Source organism: Mobula birostris, chromosome 21 (assembly GCF_030028105.1).
Source record: "Mobula birostris isolate sMobBir1 chromosome 21, sMobBir1.hap1, whole genome shotgun sequence".
Taxonomy (NCBI): domain Eukaryota; kingdom Metazoa; phylum Chordata; class Chondrichthyes; order Myliobatiformes; family Myliobatidae; genus Mobula; species Mobula birostris.
The window spans coordinates 10,739,768-10,759,700 of NC_092390.1; the positions used below are offsets into that span (position 1 = coordinate 10,739,768).

The 19,933-nt window shown below is 42.6% G+C and overlaps 1 protein-coding gene across 2 annotated transcripts in view; it reads left to right on the plus strand.

Annotated features, from left to right (window-relative positions):
• Window positions 1–1,710: 1,710 nt before the first annotated feature.
• hpse2 (heparanase 2) overlaps window positions 1,711–19,933 on the plus strand; it is a 346,454-nt gene continuing 328,231 nt past the window's right edge. For both annotated transcript variants that reach the window (XM_072239690.1, XM_072239691.1), the window contains exons 1-3: window positions 1,711–1,990; window positions 3,798–3,955; window positions 4,730–4,891. In XM_072239690.1, the coding sequence (XP_072095791.1) occupies window positions 1,713–1,990; window positions 3,798–3,955; window positions 4,730–4,891 (598 nt within the window). In that variant the 5' untranslated portion in view covers window positions 1,711–1,712. The remainder of the gene's footprint in view (window positions 1,991–3,797; window positions 3,956–4,729; window positions 4,892–19,933) is intronic.

Sequence of the window (19,933 nt, forward strand, 5' to 3'; positions counted from 1 at the left end):
CCAGTGCAACTGCATCAAAAGTCTCCGCAAGGCGATTCACACTCGGAGGCGGCACCTCCCGAGATCCGCTAGTACCTGCTAGGGACACTTGAAAGAAAGTCCGGAAGGGCTCGATACAACGAGTCAGCATCGGAGCAGACTCGATGGGGGAAATGACCTAATTTTGCTCCAATCCCTTAAGTTTCTGAATGAAAAGTTCTTCAACCTGAACGTTAACTGTTCTTCTCTCCACAGAAGCTGCCTGACTTGCTCAGCGTTCACAGTACGTTCTGTTTTCGGCTTTAATTTCCATTCGCCGTAGGCAAGCTGCAAGGGCGGATTGTGGTGTGTTACACCGCCTTCAGACCACCACACAGGCGAGATGCTCTCCTAATAGCAACGAAAGTGCGCTTGTTCAGTGCACGAATGTATTAACCGCTTGTATCTAGATGCGCCGTCGCTGTACAGCGAGTTCAAGTCCAAGTGTCGCTATTCAACCGTATCCATGTATGTCACCAAACGAAGCAACGTTCCCCCAGACCAGCACATATAACTCACACACAACACCCATAAAAGTAATATTCTTAACATCCAGCAGAGTTTTGCGATCCTAACAAAGTCATAAAGGTCGAACAATTACACCTTTGGTTGGTGCCGGAGTGGTCGCTGCGACAAGGAAATAGAACTTTGGATTGCTATTTCTCAGCGGGAATACTTCCAGTGTAAAACAAAACTCATGAAAGACAAGCGGCAGAGTAGGTGATCTGAGCGTTCTGGAATCGGGGCCGAGTGGCCGGAAGCGATTGCACACAAGGCGAATTCTCACACAGATAACTGGACCGGCTGCTTTCCTTTATTGATGAAACCAGGTAATAATTTACGGTTAGCCGCCAGCCCCTCCCCCTCACTGTCTCGCACAGCCCTTAAAGCTAAAGGGAGTTCAAGTGGGAGAGCGAGAACGTCTGGATAAAATAGCACTCAGTGGTTATTGTCTGGAAAGGGGAAGGTTGGAAATCCCATTTCCACCATTGGGAACTTTCGCGGACACATGCACAGAGTTGTTCGATAACTCAAATGCATCGCCAAGTATAGAGGTAGTGGATGTTGGCACTAGTCACCGACACAAAACAAGTCACGATGCCGGCTCCTGAGAGAGAAGAGATGGCCAACTGTTGCTGCGATCGACCTGTTGCGCATTTGCCATATGCCCCCCTTCCTAATATCTGTCTCTGTGGGATCCTTTCCCACCCACAACAATCCTCCCCCCCCCCACCACCACCACCACCCGCCTCCCTCCGTGCTCTAACCCCGTGGTGATCTCATGCGCACGGTCCCCGAGAGCGCGACGGTCGAGCTCGTAGTTGGGTCGTTGGACGATGAGAATGGGACGGCGCCGTTGGCTTTTAATCGCCTACAGTTTGGGTCGAGGCTTTTTAAAGGGGGCGTGCGGACTGTTGGAGAGGCTGGGGGCGTGGAGGGCGTGGAGCTTCTCACCGCGCCATCAAAACATTGCAAACCACACACACTGGCAATTCAAAAAAATAATTCACTCTCCCCACCGCCTTGGAAGTTGCCATCTGGGAGAATTTGATTTGCCTCTCTCTCTCTCTGTCTCTCTCTCTCTCTCTCTCTCTCTCTCTCTCTCTCTCTCTGTGTGTGTCTCTCTCTCTCTCTCTCTCACTCTCTCTCTCTCTCTCTCTCTCTCTCTCTCTCTCTCTCTCTCTCGAGCGACAATGCCCGGTGGCTCATTTCTCCACTGCAGCCTCCCTGGGATTTTGCCAGCCCTTTGCTTGCTTGCATCTCTCCCCATGCTCGCTCGCCCCTCGACATCGGCGCAGGTCGGGGAACGAAGATCACCGGCGGCAGGTCCCAGCCATGCACGGAGGGGGATGAAGACTCTTATTCTGTTGGACGTGGACATCAGGGGTACAGTGCGAAGCGTCAGTGAAAATTTTCTGTCCATTCAGCTCGACCCGGCGGTGCTGCACAATGGTTGGATTGATTTTTTAAGGTAGTCTTATTTAATAGTGAGCCGAGAAAATTAATTTTGTTTTAATATTAACAAAAAAGTATTTTCTCCCTAGTTAACGATCATCCACTCCAAATTATGGCCTATTTTTATTCGACGAATTTTTAGTTAATTTCCGAACGAGCGCGGCATCATAATTAACCAATATCCCTTTGTAATTTGAACAAAAGCACCATCATTTCTCTTTTGTGCATCCGACGTGGCATATTTCATTTCTAATCCCCGCCGATTTGTTCAAGACGTTACTTAGTCCGGATACAAACTTTCAAAAAAGGACAGAAAAAAAATCCCAGCCTTTTAAACCTGAGATCGATTGGAAAAGGCAACGTAATTCCTTAAAACCAAACAATAGCCGGCAAATTCGATGAAGCGAAACAAGATTTGTATTCTGGAATCAGGAAATAGTCTATAAAGTAGCGATTAGAAGCCGTCAGAGACATTAACGGTAAAATTGAGACAACAGTGTATATTACACAAAGGGATCGAGATATAATTTCGACACAACACAAACCACATATTGTAAAAATAAAAGACCAGTTTTTCCAAATTAAAACAGACCTGGGAATTTTTAACAAAACCCCACAAAGTCGTCAGTTTAACAACCCCCACCGCAGTCCAGCTATAAAATAAATCCGCTGCCTACCCTCTTCTTGTCGGTTTTTCGTTTTTAAAACTAAATACGAACATCTAAACTTCTATCTCAGCGGAATGAGGAAAGTTTGGAGAACAGATTAAACTTCATTACATCACACGGTAAAGTGGCGTATCCGCTACATTCCGTTGGGCCATATAAATTTAGAATACTCGGCGTGAAGTAATTTACAAAGTTGATGATGTTATAACGTTTATAATTTCATTGTAAAGGTTCTTAAAATTTCGAGTTTTTGTTTGCAACTTGTTCGCTTTAGGGGTTATACCCAAGTCGGTTGCGAGCCTAATGTCAGTTCAGTGTAACATTCCCAGCTCCCCAAGTACCTTAACAGCAAAATCGCGCTTCCTACGCATTCTAACGGAAGCTGCTAAATTGGCGTGTAAATAAACGAACTACCTTAAAAATAACTTATTAAACCATACCACTAAAGACAGCAGGCAGTATTCGATTTGAAGTTTGGCGGCGGGAGTCTTCGTGTGACAGAGGCCTTATCATAAACTATCTTCAACATACCAAAAGTTTTTGGTATTCAAATTAATATTCTTAAAAAAAACCTACAGAGTAATCAAAATTAAGCGGTTTGGTTTTAGGAATAGAACTCCAACAGGCGTCTCCCTCATTAGCAATGTTCGGTTCGCGCAGCCGATGCACGTTGTTGCGAGATGATATTTTACAGGCGAGTTTAGACCATAAGACACAGGAGAAGAACCAGGCCACTCGGCCCACTGTGTCTGCTCTGCCATTCCATCTTGGCTGATTTATTATCCCTCTCAACCCCATTCTCCTGCCTTCTCCTCGTAAACTTTAACTAATCACGAACCTATCAACCTCCGCTTTAAATCTGCCCAATTACTTGGCCTCCACAGCGGCCTGTGGGAATGAATTCCACAGTTTCATAGCTTTCCGACTAAAACAAAATCTCCTAATCTCTGTACTAACGCGTTCTTGTATTCTGTGTTTGTGCTCTCTCGTCCACTCTCCCACTAGGAGAGTGAAGCAGAGATGAGCAATACGGAATAGTTGTTCCAGTCTGCTGAGGTATACCATTCTACTTATACGTTACAGTGGCTGATAACATGTTTGTAGCCTCCATTTCTTCACTTATTGAGGTGGAATGTTCTTTTTGAAAACTTACAGCTCCAGAAAGCTGGTAACGTTGGCCCGAGGGTTGTCCCCCGCCTTTCTCTGGTTCGGCGGGAAAAGGACGGACTTTCTGCAATTCCAGAATCATCGAAATCTGGCGAAGCACAGAGGCGAGCTGGGGCCCGATTACTACCTCAAAAACTACGAAGACGGTATATGAGTCACTTTTTCAAGGCCCCTTGAACTAATAGCGTTCCTAACTACGTGGTATAACCTGACTAAATAACCGCGTGATACGGAAACTACAAAATCAACTTTTGGAAATCACATTTATACAAATAATGCATAAATTTTAAGACTTTTCTCATTTATTATATTTAAAGTGCTTTATACCTCTAGACGCATTTTATTAATTATTTGTAACAACATTTATACATATTTCAAATGCATTTAAAGCTTAGGTGTTCTTTTGCAACATATAAATCTGCCCCCTTTTCACACAGTGTACGTGAAATCCTTGTCAAGCTGATTGTAATGTAGGATACTCACAATTCACGAGTAGGCTATATAATTTACCACGGGTCAAATTGTCAACTGATACCATGAAAAGAACTGTGTGTTTCTCCCTGCCAAGTTATAGTCTAGGTTGTCGTTTCCTATTCACCGTTGCTTTTGATTGAGAGGAACAAGACCCGAGGCAAATTGTCCCGGTTTGTTTGATGGGTGTAACGATTTTAAATATGAAAATTACAACATAGCACACGCAGCACATGAACAAAACCCTTCGGCCCACAATGTTGAACCGAACTAATTACATTAGTCTCCAAATATCTAACTAAATTAATCCCTTCTGTCTGCATGAAGTTAAAAGTCGCGTGTAAATTCGTTTCCAACGCGATCAGTGATTTGTTTTTTTTTGAAAGGGGATTATAAATGACGAGAACTGTAATTTCGTTTTATCGTTAGTACTGCGTTTCTAATTTCAGACATTGTCCGGAGCGACATAGCCCTGGATAAGCAGAAGGGGTGTAAAATCGCGCAGCATCCAGACATTATGCTGGAGTTACAGCGGGAGAAGGCATCGCAGATGCAGATCGTCCTGACCAAGGAACATATCTCCAACACCTACAGCAACATCACAATAACAGGTAGGAAGGCCAGCGCGGGCCCCAGCTGCTCCTTGGACAAGGGTGTGTTGGGGCTTCGCCGGTTAACGGCGGTCCGGGCTGTGAGCGGCAATGCTGGAAGTTCGATGAAGTCTGTCTCACCAGCACTCAATATTTACAACATTGTGCGCGGAAACTTCGATTTCCGAGCTGAACCCAGGGTGCCTTTTTTTCCCTTCATTTTCAATCTCCTCAAGGCGAATTTTGCCAAAGGAACGAGACACATTAATATGATTTTCCGGTTGAATTTAAAAAAAACATAAGTAATTGATGACGATCTTTGCAAATGAAAGGTTAATGTGAGTTTGCATTTCTTTTTCATGTCGTTTATGGGCGGAAAGTGCCGTGTGTAATCCAAAGAAGCAATCGGAAGCTTTGTAAATTCAGCAAAATATGTTTTGTAACTCTAAAACATAGAAACTAATTGCAAGAAAAAGGTAGCAGACCAAGCGAACGGGTCTTAGTTTCGTTTTTAATTTAAGCGAGGCGCGCGCATATGACGTACCTGCGTAATGACGAAAGCCATTCACGTACTTTTACATAAATCCACAATGAATTGTTCTAATAAACAACGACTGCTTAATCAAACTTTTACAATATTACTCAAATATTACCTAAATATTAAATAGCTTGCGGAAAATGCGTTGAGTGTACAGGGTGGCTATTGCGTGAGCTGTCCCTGTTAAGGTTGTACCTTTGGAGAGTTCGTATCGGTCGCCTGTAGTGTGGTTGTAGTTCGTGACGTACCTGCAGCGTTCCGTTGTACTACCTCCCGTGAACTGCACTCAATGAACCAATTGTATTCGTTGTACGCAGCCTGTATTGTGAGGCTGTTGCATAAGGTGGCCTGCTGTTCCTTACAATTGTTTTGTTTCTTTTGTCTGGTTGCACGTGGTGTGCTATTTTGTGCAAGTTACATTTGACATGACAATTCCACGTGGGTACACAGTACATATTTTATACAAGGCTCATGCAGTGTACAAGTGCATTTAATGTGTATAATTAATGCATGCATTATCACAGGGTGCACTCAATATGTGTGGTGTGCCAGTGACGTGTAAAGGATCTCTGCATGTGATATCCAGTTAGATATAATGTACCAGTCTGTGAGAGGATCAAACAATTCTTGTTTCAAAATGCTCCCATCAACTGTTTTCTGCCAACTTGTAATTTGTCTAAATGACTGGGAAATCTGCTAAAGATTTGTGTTAACTGCACTCACAAGTGCTGGGATTTCAGATTCCACCATGCTTAAAACACACATTTAAGTAATTACATCAGAGAGCTAGTGTACTGAATGGAGCCCTGTTCTGAAGCATGAAAAATGATGCTGTCAAGTGTTGGTGAATATTGTCCTAAAGATGATCCACTCTTTCAAATACCTTATATCTGATCACAATCAAACTAGAAATGTTGCTTTTAATACACACTTGTCTTCCATACAGGCAGTAATCTGCAATTCATCAATTCATTGTTGGCCTACTAGGGTTGCGCAGTATGCTACATGGGAGTGGGGGGAAGGAAAAGAGGAAGTGGGAGGGAGATATATATATATATATATATATATATATATATATATAAAATGAGAAAATGGCTGAGGTTTTGAATGAGTATTTTGTGTCGGTCTGCATGGTGGAGGACACGTCTATCATGCCAAAGACAGAGATATTATGGATGGAATGGGAGGTGGGGACCTCAATACAATAGCTATCACTAAAGAGGTAGTGCTGAGCAAACTTGTGGGCCTGAGGGTAAATAAGTTCCCTGGTCCTAATTTAATGCATCTGAGGGTACTGAAAGAAATGGCAGAAGTTATAGTAAAGGCTTTGGTGATGATTTACCAAAATTCTTTGGACCCTGTGCATGTCCTGGCCAATTGGAGGAAGCCAAATGTCATGTCACTGTTCAAAATAGGATGTAGGCAAAAGGTAGATAATATAGGCCAGTTAGTTTAACATCTGTAGTTAGGAAAATGCTTGAAGCTATCATTAAAAAAGAAATGGGGAGGCATCTGGAAAGAAATGGATCCGTTAGACAGACACAGCATGGATTCAGCAAAGGCAGGTCCTGTTTGACTAACTTACTGGAGTTCTTTGAGGATATAACGAGCACAGTGGATAGAGGGGAACAGATGGACATTATTTACTTGGATTTCCAGAAGGCATTCGATAAGGTGCTGCATATAAGATAAGGATGCATAGAGTTGGGGGTGATGTATTAGCTTGGATAGAGTACTGGTTAACAAATGGAAAGCAGAGAGTAGGGATACATGAGTGTTACTCTGGTTGTCAATCAGTGGTGAGCAGTGTGCCACAAGGGTCAGTGCTGGGCCCACAACTGTTCACAATATGCATCAACGATCTGGAAGAGGGGACCAAGTGTAGTGTATCTAAGTTTGCTGATGACACTAAATTGAGTGGTAAAGCAAACTGTGCAGAGGATATGGAGACTCTGCAGAGAGATATAGATGAGTTAAGTGAGTGGGCAAGGGTCTGGCAGATGGAGTACAATGTTGGTAAATGTGAGGTCACCCACTTTGGAAGGAAAAATGAAAGATCAGATTATTATTTAAATGGTAAAAGATTGCAGCACGCTGCTGTGCAGAAGGACTTGGGAGTGCTTGTGCATGAATCACAAAAGATTGGTTTGCAGGTACAGCAGGCGATCAAGAAGGCAAATGGAATATTGGCCTTCATTACTAGAGGGATTGAATTGAAGAGCAGGGAGGTCATGCTGCAACTGTACAGGGTATTGGTGAGGCCGCACCTGGTGTACTGCGTGCAGTTCTGGTCTCCTTACTTGAGAAAGGATATACTGGCTTTGGAGGCAGTGCAGAGGAGATTTAGCAGATTGATTCCAGAGATGAAAGAGTTAGACTATGAGTAGATATTGAGTTTCCTGGGACTGTACTCGCTGGAATTCAGAAGAATGAGAGGGGATCTTATAGAAACTTAGAAGATTATGAAAAGGATAGATAAGATAGAGGCAGAAAAGTTGTTTCCACTGGTAGGTGAGAATAGAACTAGAGAACATAGCTTCAAGATTCAGGGGAGTAAATTTAAGATGGAGATGAGGAGGAACTGCTTTTCCCAGAGGTGGTGAACCTATGGAATTCTCTGCCCAATGAAGCAGTGGAGGCTACCTCAGTAAATATATTTAAGACAAGGTTGGATAGATTTTTACATAGTAGGGGAATTAGGGGTTACGGGGAAAAGGCAGGTATGGCCATTTCAGCCATGATCTTATTGAATAGCGGGGCTGGCTCGACAGGCTAGATGTCCTACTCCTGCTCCTATTTCTTCTGTTCTTAAGATGTCCTCTTTTCTGGGCAGAGGATATTGATCTGCTTTTAGTACCGGTTTGATGGTAACCTTACAATTACCACAGATCTTGACAGACCCATTCTTTTGGCTACTGGCACCACTGGTGTCTCCCATGGGCTCCATTCAACCTTGGAAAGAATTCCTTCAGGCTCCATGTGAGCTAGCTCACTGGCTACTTTATCCCAGGTGATACTAGGAACTGGCTTTGTAAAACTTGGGTGTGGCATTTTCATTTAACACTATTTTACCCTGAATATGTTTTAGTTTTCCAATGCTGTGGCCTTAATTTGCTTTTGGTTGACTCTGTTGTAGGGGATCTAGCATACAAATGGTGGACGGATCTTCAATCAAGTTGTAGTTGTCCAAACTAATTATGCCCCACAATGCTCGCCTTCATGTTTTCACCACATACAAGCCCAAAGTAATTTTTAGGTTGTTGTATTTCACTGTTACAAATATCATTCCCATAAGAGTTATCTTTTCTCATGTATAAGTTCTTAATTAGATATCTGCAGGTTTCAATTCAGTATCTTTGAAATGCTGTTCAAACTCATTTTGTGAAATGATTGAAACAGCTGAGGTAGTGTCCAATTCCATTTTAATAAATTTGACATTCTTTTCTGGTGAAAGCCATATTGCATGTCTCCTGTTAGTTTTTACATTGTGCATCTGAAGACTACTCAGTCCTGTGTCACTCTCATCACTGTCAAATTTTTCTTCAACAGCATGCAGCCTAGTAGTCTTCTTGAAAGTGCAACTTGACTTTTTATCTTTTACTCTTCCCTGTGCAGTCCATTTGTTTTTGTCTGCCTGACGTGCTCTTTGTATATGTCCTACTTCGTTGCATTTTCTGCAAGTTTTGCCTTGAAACTTGCAGTGGTCTTGTTTATGTGAGCCCCCGCCACAAAGATAGCACAATTTGTTTGGTCAGGCTGGTTTCTGTTTAGATGTTGCAACTTTGTTCACAATCACTTTCATTCCTGACTGTAACTCAGTTGTGTCTCTGCAGTTTCCATTGATACATTTATTTCAATTACTCTTTTAAATGTAAATTGTGCTTCTGTTAGGAGGCATTTTCGAATGCTTTCTTGTAAGATTTCATAAATTAAACAATCTTTGAGCACATAATTAAGCCAATTACTGGATTGACAATGTTCAGACATCTTCTGTGCAGCCATATATGCTGAAGTGGATTCCCTTTCCTCTTGATTCCACTTATGAAACCTAAATCATTCTACAATCAAAAAATGGTTTTGGTTCTAAATGTTTCTACATTACTTTCACTATATCAGCAATGCTTACTTCAGCTGGTTTGGTTGGAACAGTCAGCAAAATTGGCACTTGCTTTTATCAGCTTTTTCACTTGCTGCAAAATACTGCTCAATTTGCTCAGTATACGAAGTCCAGTTATCTGTTGTGCAATCAAACACGTCAATCTTTCTGATGTGGCCAGCTATTTCTAATTTTGTAAGAAATAACTTATTTGTTACATGGGGACAGCCTGTACTCAGGTCTGCAAGAGAACTAGATCAAGTCTTACTTACTGTACTCCTGTAAGCATCATGCCTTACAGCATCAGAAGGTCGGGGTTCAGTTCCCACTGTTGTCTACAAGGTGTTTTTATATTCTTCCAGTGATGGTATGGGTTTCCTCCGGGTTTTCCAGTTTCTTCCCACGTTCCAGAGACATATGGGTTAGTGTTAATGAGCTGTACGTATGCTATATTGGTAGTGGAAGCATGGTGAAACGTGTGGGCTGCCCCCAGCACATCTTCGGACTGTATTACTCATTGACACAAGTGACTCACGTCACTGTATGTTTTGTTGTTTTGATGTACTTGTGACAAATAAAGCTAATCTTTTAAAAACCTTTTATCTTTTTTCCCTAATATCTAAAAGTAGCAGTACAATCATATTACAGTAGATGAAGTATTGAAATTTTATCATCCAGCTTGGGATCATGATGCAAGCACCAAACATTAAAAAAAACAGAATTTAAACCATTTTTGAGGAGATATTGTGCAAAATTACTTACTTTATCTTGATGTGTTCATTGATTGAGAAAATTGATATTTTCTTATGTTCTTACAGAGCCCATTTACTTATTTATGCAGGTATATATGTATGTATGAATGCATCCATTTATTGACTGATTGATTGATTGATTGAGATACAGTGTGGAATGGGCCCTTCTGGCCCTTCAAGCCATGCAGCCCGGCAACCACTGGTTTAACCCAAGCCTAATCATGGAACAATTTGTTACCTACTAACCAGTGTGTTCATTAGACTGTGAGACAAAACCCACATATTCCACAGGGAGGACGTACAGTACAGACTCCTTACAGATGACGTTGGAATTGAACTCCAAACTCCAATGCCCTGTGTTGCACTAACCGCTGTGTTACCATGGCGCCCCTAGAGGGAATGAACACATCAGCATTATAATAGAAGCAGAAACTACTTGATATCCTCAGCAGGTCACAGTGTATCAGTGGGGGGAGAAACAGAGTTAATATTTTGTGTCAACTATGCTTCGTCAGAACTGGGAATGGTGACAAAGGAAGCTACAGAATCTGGCAGTGGGTCTCTGATAGGATAAAACTGGAGTGACTGTGGATTAAGCTGTAAAACTGGTCACCCTAGATTTTTTTTTACCCTACTGGAACATTTCCCTTCACAACCCTTCTGCAACTTGACAAAACACGCAAAATACTGAAGGGTTTCAGGTGAAGCTTTGACTGTTTAGTCCCCTCTGTAGATGTTGCAGCATTTTGCGTGTGTGATGTTCCCGATTTACAGCGTCCACAGAATCTCTCGTGTCTGCAACTTAACAAGTTTCTCCTTTCCAGTTCTGACACTCAGTCTTTGACCTGAAACATCGGCTCCGTTTCATCTCCCACAGATACGACCTGAGCTGCTGAGTATTTCCAACATTTCCTGCTTTTATTTTAGATTTGCAGCATATTTATTTAATTGAGAGATACGGCATGGCAGAAGGCCCATCTTGCCTTTGGTACTAATCCGGGTGTCTTTGGAATGTGGGAGGAAAGCGGAGCACCCGGGGGAAATCCAGATGGTTATGGGAGAACGTATAAACTTCTTACAGATGGTGGTAGGAAATGAACCCAAGTCACTGGTGCTGTAATAGCATTACATTAACCGCTACGCTACTGTGCTGCACTTGCATTTGAAGATTTTTTTGGGACTTTTTTTCACATCAGTACAATCCTTGAATGGGAACCTTGATCAATTATTCCATTGATATACGAGGGATGGTTGATAAGTTCGTGGCCTAAGGTAGAAGGCGTCGATTTTAGAAAACCTAGCACATCTAGTTTTCAACATCGTCCCCTCCTAACTTACACACTTAGTCCAGCGGTCGTGGAGCATATGGATCCCTTCTTTGTAGAAGTCGGTGTCTTGGACCTCCAGAAAGTGGTCCACAGCAGGGGTGATTGATAAGTTCGTGGCCTAAGGTAGAAGCAGATGAGTTATAACAGCTCTTGTTACATGCACGTGCAGTTCAACTCTGAGCGATTATGCAGAAAGCTTAAAATTGATAACTCATCTCCTTCTACCTTAGGCCATGAACTTATCAACCACCCCTGCTGTGGACCACCTGGAGGTCCAAGACGCTCTTGTTACATGCATGTGCAGTCCAAGACGCTGACTTCTACAAAGAAGGGATCCGTATGCTTCACAACCACTGGACTAAATGTGTAAATGTAGGAGGGGATGATGTTGAAAAATAAATGTGCTGGGTTTTCTAAAATTGATTCCTTCTACCTTAGGCCACGCACTTATCAATCACCCCTCATAGCTTGATAGATTTATTCCTGTATATCGTGGTGCCGTGGAATTTTAAGTGTGACCATAACAATGAATACAATCTGTCTTAAAGTAAAGAATTATGAGCAAATTAGAGAGTATTGTCAATAAGGAGAGTTTGGACAATCTGGGGTTGTATTTTACTCTAGAGAGTTGGAAGCTAAGGCGAGACCTGATAGAAGTGTATAGAATTATGAGAGGCATTGATAGGTTACAGAGTCCATTCTTTTTCCTAGGGTAGAAATGTCAAATCATAGGGGACACGTATTTAAGGTGAGAGGGAGAAAGTTTAAAGGGGACATGTGGGGCAAGTTTTTTTTAATGCAGAGAGAGGCAGGTACTTGAAGGGAGTCACCAGGGCTGGTGGAAGCAGGCACCATAATGGTGTTTAAGATGCAGTTGGACAGACATGTGAACAGGTAGGGAAGGGGGAGGGGGCAGATATGGATCATGAATAAGCAGATGGGTTTAATTAAATTTACAACCATTTAGTAAACTTTGTGTGCTGAAGGGCTTCCTGTGTTGTACTGTCCTGTGTTCTATGTAATTATGCAAGATTGCTTAAGTACATTTCTTTCTTTTTTGGCAAGAGTATAAGAGGAAAGATATAGAAGGATCCACTCAGCCCTTTGAGTCGAGGCTGGCACACAGTGCAATCCCATTCTCCCAGTAATTTCCTTATATTCTGTTCCATAGACCATTAGACATAGGAGCAGAATTAGACCATTCAGCCCATTGAGTATGCTCCGCCATTCAAAGATGGCTGATTTACTATCCCTTCCATTCTCCTGCCTTCTCCCCATAATTTTTGACTCCCTTACAAATCAAGAACCTATCAATCTCTACTTTAAATATGCCCAATGATTTGGCCTCCACAGCTGTCTGTGGCAAAGAATTCCACACTCTCACCATCCTCTGGCTAATGAAATTCCTCTTCATCTCTGTCTTAAAGGAACATCTCTGAGCCTGCGTCCTCTGGTCCTAGACTCCCCCACTATAGAAAACACCCTCTCCTCCTCCACTCTATCTAGGCCTTTCAATATTTGATAGATTTCAATTACAACTCCCTTCATTCTTCCAAACTCTAATGGGTACAGATACAGAGTCATCAAATGCTCCTCATACATTAACCTTTCAGTCTTGGAATCGTTCTCATGAACCTCCTCTGGACCTTCTCCAATGTCAGCAGATTGCTTCTTAGTTAAGGAGCTCAAAATTTCTCACAATGCTCCATGTGTGTTCTGACCAATGGCTTACAAAGCTTCAGCATTACATCCTTGCTTTTATATTCTAATCCTCTCAAAATGAATGCTAGTACTGCATTTGCTGTCCTTACCTTTCTTACCATTTACACAGTAGGGACAGTTTACAATAGCCAACGAGCCTGCCAATCTACGTTGCTTGGGGATATGAGGGGAAACTGGAGCACTCGTGATCCATCTCCTGTGGTCAACAAGGCTAGATTTTAGCAGAATCACCACTTCCAGATACCAGCTCCATTTGACTAACCAATACTGCAGCTGCTGGAAATCCAAAATAAAGGATCAGAGAGCAGAAATGGAAGGAGGGATACCGGAGTTAACCCTTCACATCAATGGCTTTCCATCAAAACAGATCTGTGCATAAAAGGAAAGAGATCAATTGTGGCATCACTGATTCGTTAATCAGTCTGAAGTAACCGGACAGTCTGCACTTGTTGCAATGAGGCATTGGTCAGTTTAGACTTGGAATACGGTGAGCAATTTTGGGCACCATATCTAAGAAAGGATGCACTGGCATTTGAGAGGGTCCAGAGAAGGTTCATGAAAGTGATGCTGGGGATGACAGAGTTATAATGGCTCTGGATGTGTGCTCAATGGAGTTTAGAAGAATGAGGGGAGGGATTTCATTGAAACCTACCAAATATTGATGGATGTGGAGAGGATATTTCCTATTGTGAGGAGGTCCAGGACCTGAGGGCACAGCCTCAGAGTAGAAGGCTGTCCCTTTAGAACAGAAGACTTTCTTTAACTAAAGGATGGTGAATCTGTGGAATTCATTGCCACGGTCGATTGTGGAAGCTACGTCATTGGGTATATTTAAAGCAGAGGTTGATAGGTTCTTTATTAGTAAGGGTGTCAAAGGTTACTTGGAGAAGGCAGGAGAATGGGGTTGAGAGTGATAATAAGTCAGCCTGGATAGAATGGGAAGCAGACTCAATGGGCCGAGTGGCCTAATTGTGCTCTTATGTTTCATGCCTTATGGTTACATACTCATGATTAGAAATTTTCAAATCCTGACTGCAATCCTGTGCTAAGCATTTTCATCTTTCAGATATTAGTCAGCCTCAGCTCTGAACCGACTTAAGTACTGGTACTGCAGGACTTAGAGGCTGAAGTTGTGAGACATAATTGTATTGTCACTTAAGATTCAAAAGGGGGTTGCTGAGAGAAAGCTTCCTCTTCTGGGAATTCTAAGATGGAGACATCTTGTCAGAGGGGATGCAGATTTAAGACAGAAATGAGGAGTTAGGGTTCTTTTCTCAAATAATTGTGAATCTTCTACCCCAGGGAGTCTTGGAACAGTTATTAGCTTTCAACCATCAGGCTCATGAACCAGAGGGGTTAACTTCACTCACTGAGCTGTTCCTATCATCTATGGACTCACTCTCAAGGGCACATCATCTCATGTTCTCGATATTTATTGTTTATATTCTTTTTACTTGTGGCGCGTGGCCAAGTGGTTAGGGCGTTGGACTAGCGATCTGAAGGTTGTGGGTTCGAGCCTTGGCCGAGGCAGCGTGTGTGTCCTTGAGCAAGGCACTTAACCACACAGTGCTCTGGTCTACCCAGATGAGATTGGGTAATGGCAAAAATGCTGCGGATTAACCTCGTGATAGATTGGCATCCTATCCTGGGGAGGGGGAGTTTCGTACTCTCAGTTGCTTCACACTACGGAAACCGGCATAAGCACCGGCCTGATGGGCCACAAGGCTCGTGACAGACTTTAATCTTTTGTACTTGCACAGTTGGTTATCTTTTGCACATTGGTTGTTTGTCTGCCCTGTTGTGTCCAGTTTTTAATTGATTCTATGGTGTTTCTTTGTATCTATTATGAATGCCCGCAAGAAAACGGATCTCAGGGTTGTATATGGTGACATGCACATATTTTGATAATAAATTTACTTGGAACTTTGAAATCATTGATTTTATTGAAACCTGAGATGGCAGGATATTTGGACTATTGGGGAGTTTAGGGTTCAGGGAATGGTCAGGAAAATGGAATTGGTGCAAGTTCACATGTAATTGAATGGTAGAGCTGTATCGCTTACTTATGCTTCTATTTCTTAAACGTTATTGCTCAAAACTACGTCATTTGGTAATTTTTAAAGTACACAGTTCAATGTTCAAAGTAAATTTATTATCAAAGTGCATTTATGTTAGCATTTACTACCTTGAGGTTCATTTTCTTGCAGGCATTTACAAGAGAAAAGGAAATACAATAGAATTTAGAAAAAAACTACCCATAAACATATAAAGGTGTAAAAATAGACACAAGATATTCTGTAGATGCTGGCAATCCAGAGGAATACACAGACAATGCTCAGCAGGTCAGGCAACATCTATGGAAAGGAATAAAGAATCAACATTACGATTCAAGACTCTTCCTCAGTCTTCGGGAAATGTCGACTGTATTCCTTTCTATAGATGCTGCCAGACTTGCTGAGTTCCTCCAGCATTTTGTGTGTGTCAAGCATATAGAAATGTAGCTTTTGCCGAACAGGAACTGCTTCTCAGTAATGTGAAGTGTTCAGTACATTTGTGGGTGCAACAGGCTAAACTTTGCATCTGATCAATCTCACCTCTGTGGCTATATTATTGTTTAAACTGTACAACCTGTTTTAGCCGAGAGAGAGAAAATAATACCCCCCCCTTCAGTTTTCCATCAGTTTTTGACCTGAGCTCCTGTTGAGAATATCTCACAACACACTGGAGGAACTCAGCAGGTCGGGCAGCATCCATGGAAACGATCAGTCAACGTTTTGGGCCAGAACCCTTCATCAGGACTGAAGAGGGAGGGGGCAGAGGCCCTATAAAGAAGGTGGGGGGGAGGGTGGGAAGGAGAAGGCTGGTAGGTTCCAGGTGAAGAACCAGTAAGGGGAAAGATAAAGGGGTGGGGGAGGAGAAGCAGAGAGATGATAGGCAGGAAAAGTGAAGAAGGAATAGGGGATACCATCTAGGTAGTCTCCAGCCCCTTGGTATGAACATAGGATTCTCCAAATTCCGGTAATTCCCTCCCCCTCCCTTCCTCTATCCCTGTTTCACTCTGTCCCCTCCCCCAGCTGCATATCACCTCCCTCATGGTTCCGCCTCCTTCTACTACCCATTGTGCTTCCCCCTATTCCTTCTTCACCTTTCCTGCCTGTCCCCTCCCTGCTTCACCTCCCCCACCCCTTTATCTTTCCCCTTACTGGTTTTTCATCTGGAACCTACCAGCCTTCTCCTTCCCACCCTCCCCCCACCTTCTTTATAGGGCCTCTGCCCCTTCCCACTTCAGTCCTGACGAAGGGTTCCGACCCGAAACATCGACTCATCATTTCCAGGGATGCTGCCCGACCTGCTGAGTTCCCCCAGCGTGTTGTGAGTGCTGCTGTGACCCCAGCATCTGCAGAGTATTTTGTGTTGAGAATATCTGATGGCTGGTATCTCACTGTAAATGATCATGGGATGACGAACCTGTAGTGTGCTCTCCTCAGTGCTTCAACGGTTCAATTTAATGTCAGAAAATGTAAACAGTACACAACCTGAAATTCTTACTCTGCGCAGACCAGCATTAAACAGAGAGAGGAAAAGACCCAAAGAATGAATGACAGAAAAATATTAGAACCCCATTACTTAGAATTCTTCTATGTTCTAAATACTGCATCTGTGATTCTTACATGAAATCATGGGGTTAATGCCTATCACCTGAAATATTGTTTTAACTTCAAGCAGGAGAAAAGATTGGAGCAAAGGAGAGTTTAGTACACCTAGTCTCTGCCGTCTTCTCTAGCCCTACAAATATTTGAGATCATGTGCTCCTCCAGTTCTGAGCATCCCCAACTTTAATAGCTCTATCACTGGTGGCTATGCTATTAACTACCTGGGCCTCGAGCTCTGGAATTTCCTCTCTAAACCTTTCTATTTCTCTCTTTCTGTTTAAGGCTTTCCTTAAGAACCTATTTCGGATATCTGGTTTAACATCTCCTAATGTGGTTCCTGTGAAGCAACTTGGGACATAAAATTGCATTAAATGTGTAAAATATAAAAATGTAAGTTGTTATTGCTGTTATTGGATACCTGCAGTAAGATCAATTCTTAATGGTATTACCCCATCCATCTTAGTAAGCTTTGCCAATTTATTGTTTGCTGTTGACAATTAACTTTAATAGGCTAACTTACACATGAATTAAAAGCTGCTAATGTGACCTGGCAGTACCTGGTGAGTTAAGTCGGTGCTTTAGAGGAAAGCAACTCACTTAATGCTAACGGTCTTAACCATAAACGGAATAAACATAAACGAGAATAATGCCAGAATGTTAGGAGTAAGAAAAGCTTATTAGAGGAAACATATTCCTCCTTAAGCATTACCAGGTGAGACTGTTCAAAAGTAGATTAGTTTAGGAGACAGTTACATTTATTTCTCGAGCACGGGATTGAGGGCGAAGAGTTAAGGTTTGAGGGGTTGAAGTTTAAAGGTTGCAGATTGAGGGTTCAGAGTTGATTGAGGGTTCAAAATTGAGGTGTGAGGATTGAGGTTGTGGGTTGAGAATTGAGATTGAGGGTTGTGGTTTAAGGATTGAGGGTTGTGGTTTAAGGATTGAAGGTTGTGATTTGAGGATTGAGGGTTGGAGTTGAGGACTGAGGGCTGGAGTTGAGGACTGAGTGTTGTAGTTGTGGGGTTTTTATTTTATTTGCATGCAGTGTGGAAAAACCCTTCCAGCCCTTCGAGCCGCGCCACCCAGCAACTCCCAATTCAACCCTCGCCTCATACAATGACCTATTAACCTACTAAACAGTAGGTCTTCGGACTGTGGGAAGAAACTGAAGTTCCCGGAGAAAATCCACGCATTCCATGGGAAGCACGTACAGACTCCTTACAGATGACATTGGAATTGAACTCTCTGAGCGGTAATAGTATCACTCTAAGGGCCATGCTACCATGGCGCCCAAGGTGGGTTGAGGATTGAACGCTGGAGAATGAAAGCTGTAGTTTGAGTATTGAGGGTTGAAGATTGAGGCATGAAGGCTGTAGTTTGAGTATTGAGGATTGAGGATGGAAATTGAGGGTTGTGGGTTGAGGAACAAAGATTGAGGGCTCAGGATCAAGGGTTGAAGATTGAGGAATGAGGATTGTGAGTTGAGGATTGAGGGTTGGGTTTGGAATTGGGTGCTGGATGGTGGGCAACTGATAATGGTGGGCTCATTTGGAGTGGGGAGCCTGATATCTGCTCACATAGAGTCAGGGTTCAACTGTTAACACAGCAACAACCTGGAGGGAATTATCTCATTGTTACTTGACTCCCGAACACCTTAACTGCAATCTGTGTCACTTGTGAAGAGCAAAGTGAACCATTAAGAACCATCAACCGAGCCCAGGTCAAACTGTCACAAAGACAGGTGCATGACAGCCTTGAAGCAGTTCGAAATTTTACCGAGGTTGCCAATGCGAGAGAGTGTGAAAACCGTTCTTACTTCCCTCAATTTGAATTGTTTTAAGAATGGACAAGTCATAGGTTTTATTTATGTCATATTTTCTTGGGACATAGAAGGGGGCCATTCAGCCCTTTGAGTCCAGGCTGGCCCATAAAGCAATCCCATTCCCCCGTGATCTATTGTCCTTACATTTACATAGTAGGGACAGTTTAGTGGCCAATGAACCTGCCAGTCCACGCACCTTTGCGATGTGGGGAGAAACTGGAGCATTCTTGGACTACCTCCTGAGGTTGAGAAAGCCTAGATTCAGCAGATGGGGCTCAGGATTGCCAGTTCTGGATGCTAATTACACTAATACTGCAGATGCTGAAAATCCAAAATAAAAGATCAGGCAGCAGCGGTGGAAGGAGGGAGATCACCATTTACATTAATGTTAACCCTTTAATCAAAACACATCTAACAAAAGGTAATTAATCTACTGTCAGAAAAATTACAAATTTGATAACATACAATATGTCAGCGATAAGGAACCTGATTCTGACATTGGCCTGTATCTATGAAGAACTAGATCCATTTGAGAGTTAACTGCACTTCCTTTTAATACCAATCCATTCTTTCATCAGTTTTATGTGTGTTTGCTACAGTTTAGTAGAGTGAAAGAGTTATTGCTACTGGGGAACTAAAGTGGATATTGGCTTTGTGGAAGAAGCCAGAAAGTGGTAGTAGAGGGTTGCCTATCAGACTGGAGGCCTGTGACTAGTGGTGTGCCACAGGGATCGGTGCTGGGTCCATTTTGTTTGTAACTGGATGGTTAACTGGATCAGAAAGTCTGCAGATGACACCCAAGACTGGTGATGTGGTGGACAGCAAGGAAGATTATCAGCGCTTGTAGCAGGATCTAGACCAGCTGGAAAAATGGTAGATAAAATTAATGCAGACAAGTGCAAAGAATGTAGAAAATAGAGAGAGGAACTTTGATAGTGGTATATGAAATTATGAGGGGTATAGACAGGGTAAATGCAAGCAGGCTTTTTCTACTAAGGTTTGGTGGGACTACAAATAGAGATCATGGGTTAAGGGTGAAAGGTGATAAGTTTAAGAGGAACATGAGGGGAAACTTCTTCACTCAAAGGGTTGCATGTTTGGAATGAGCTGTCACCGCTGGTGGTGCATGCCAGCATGATTTCAGTGATTAAAAGG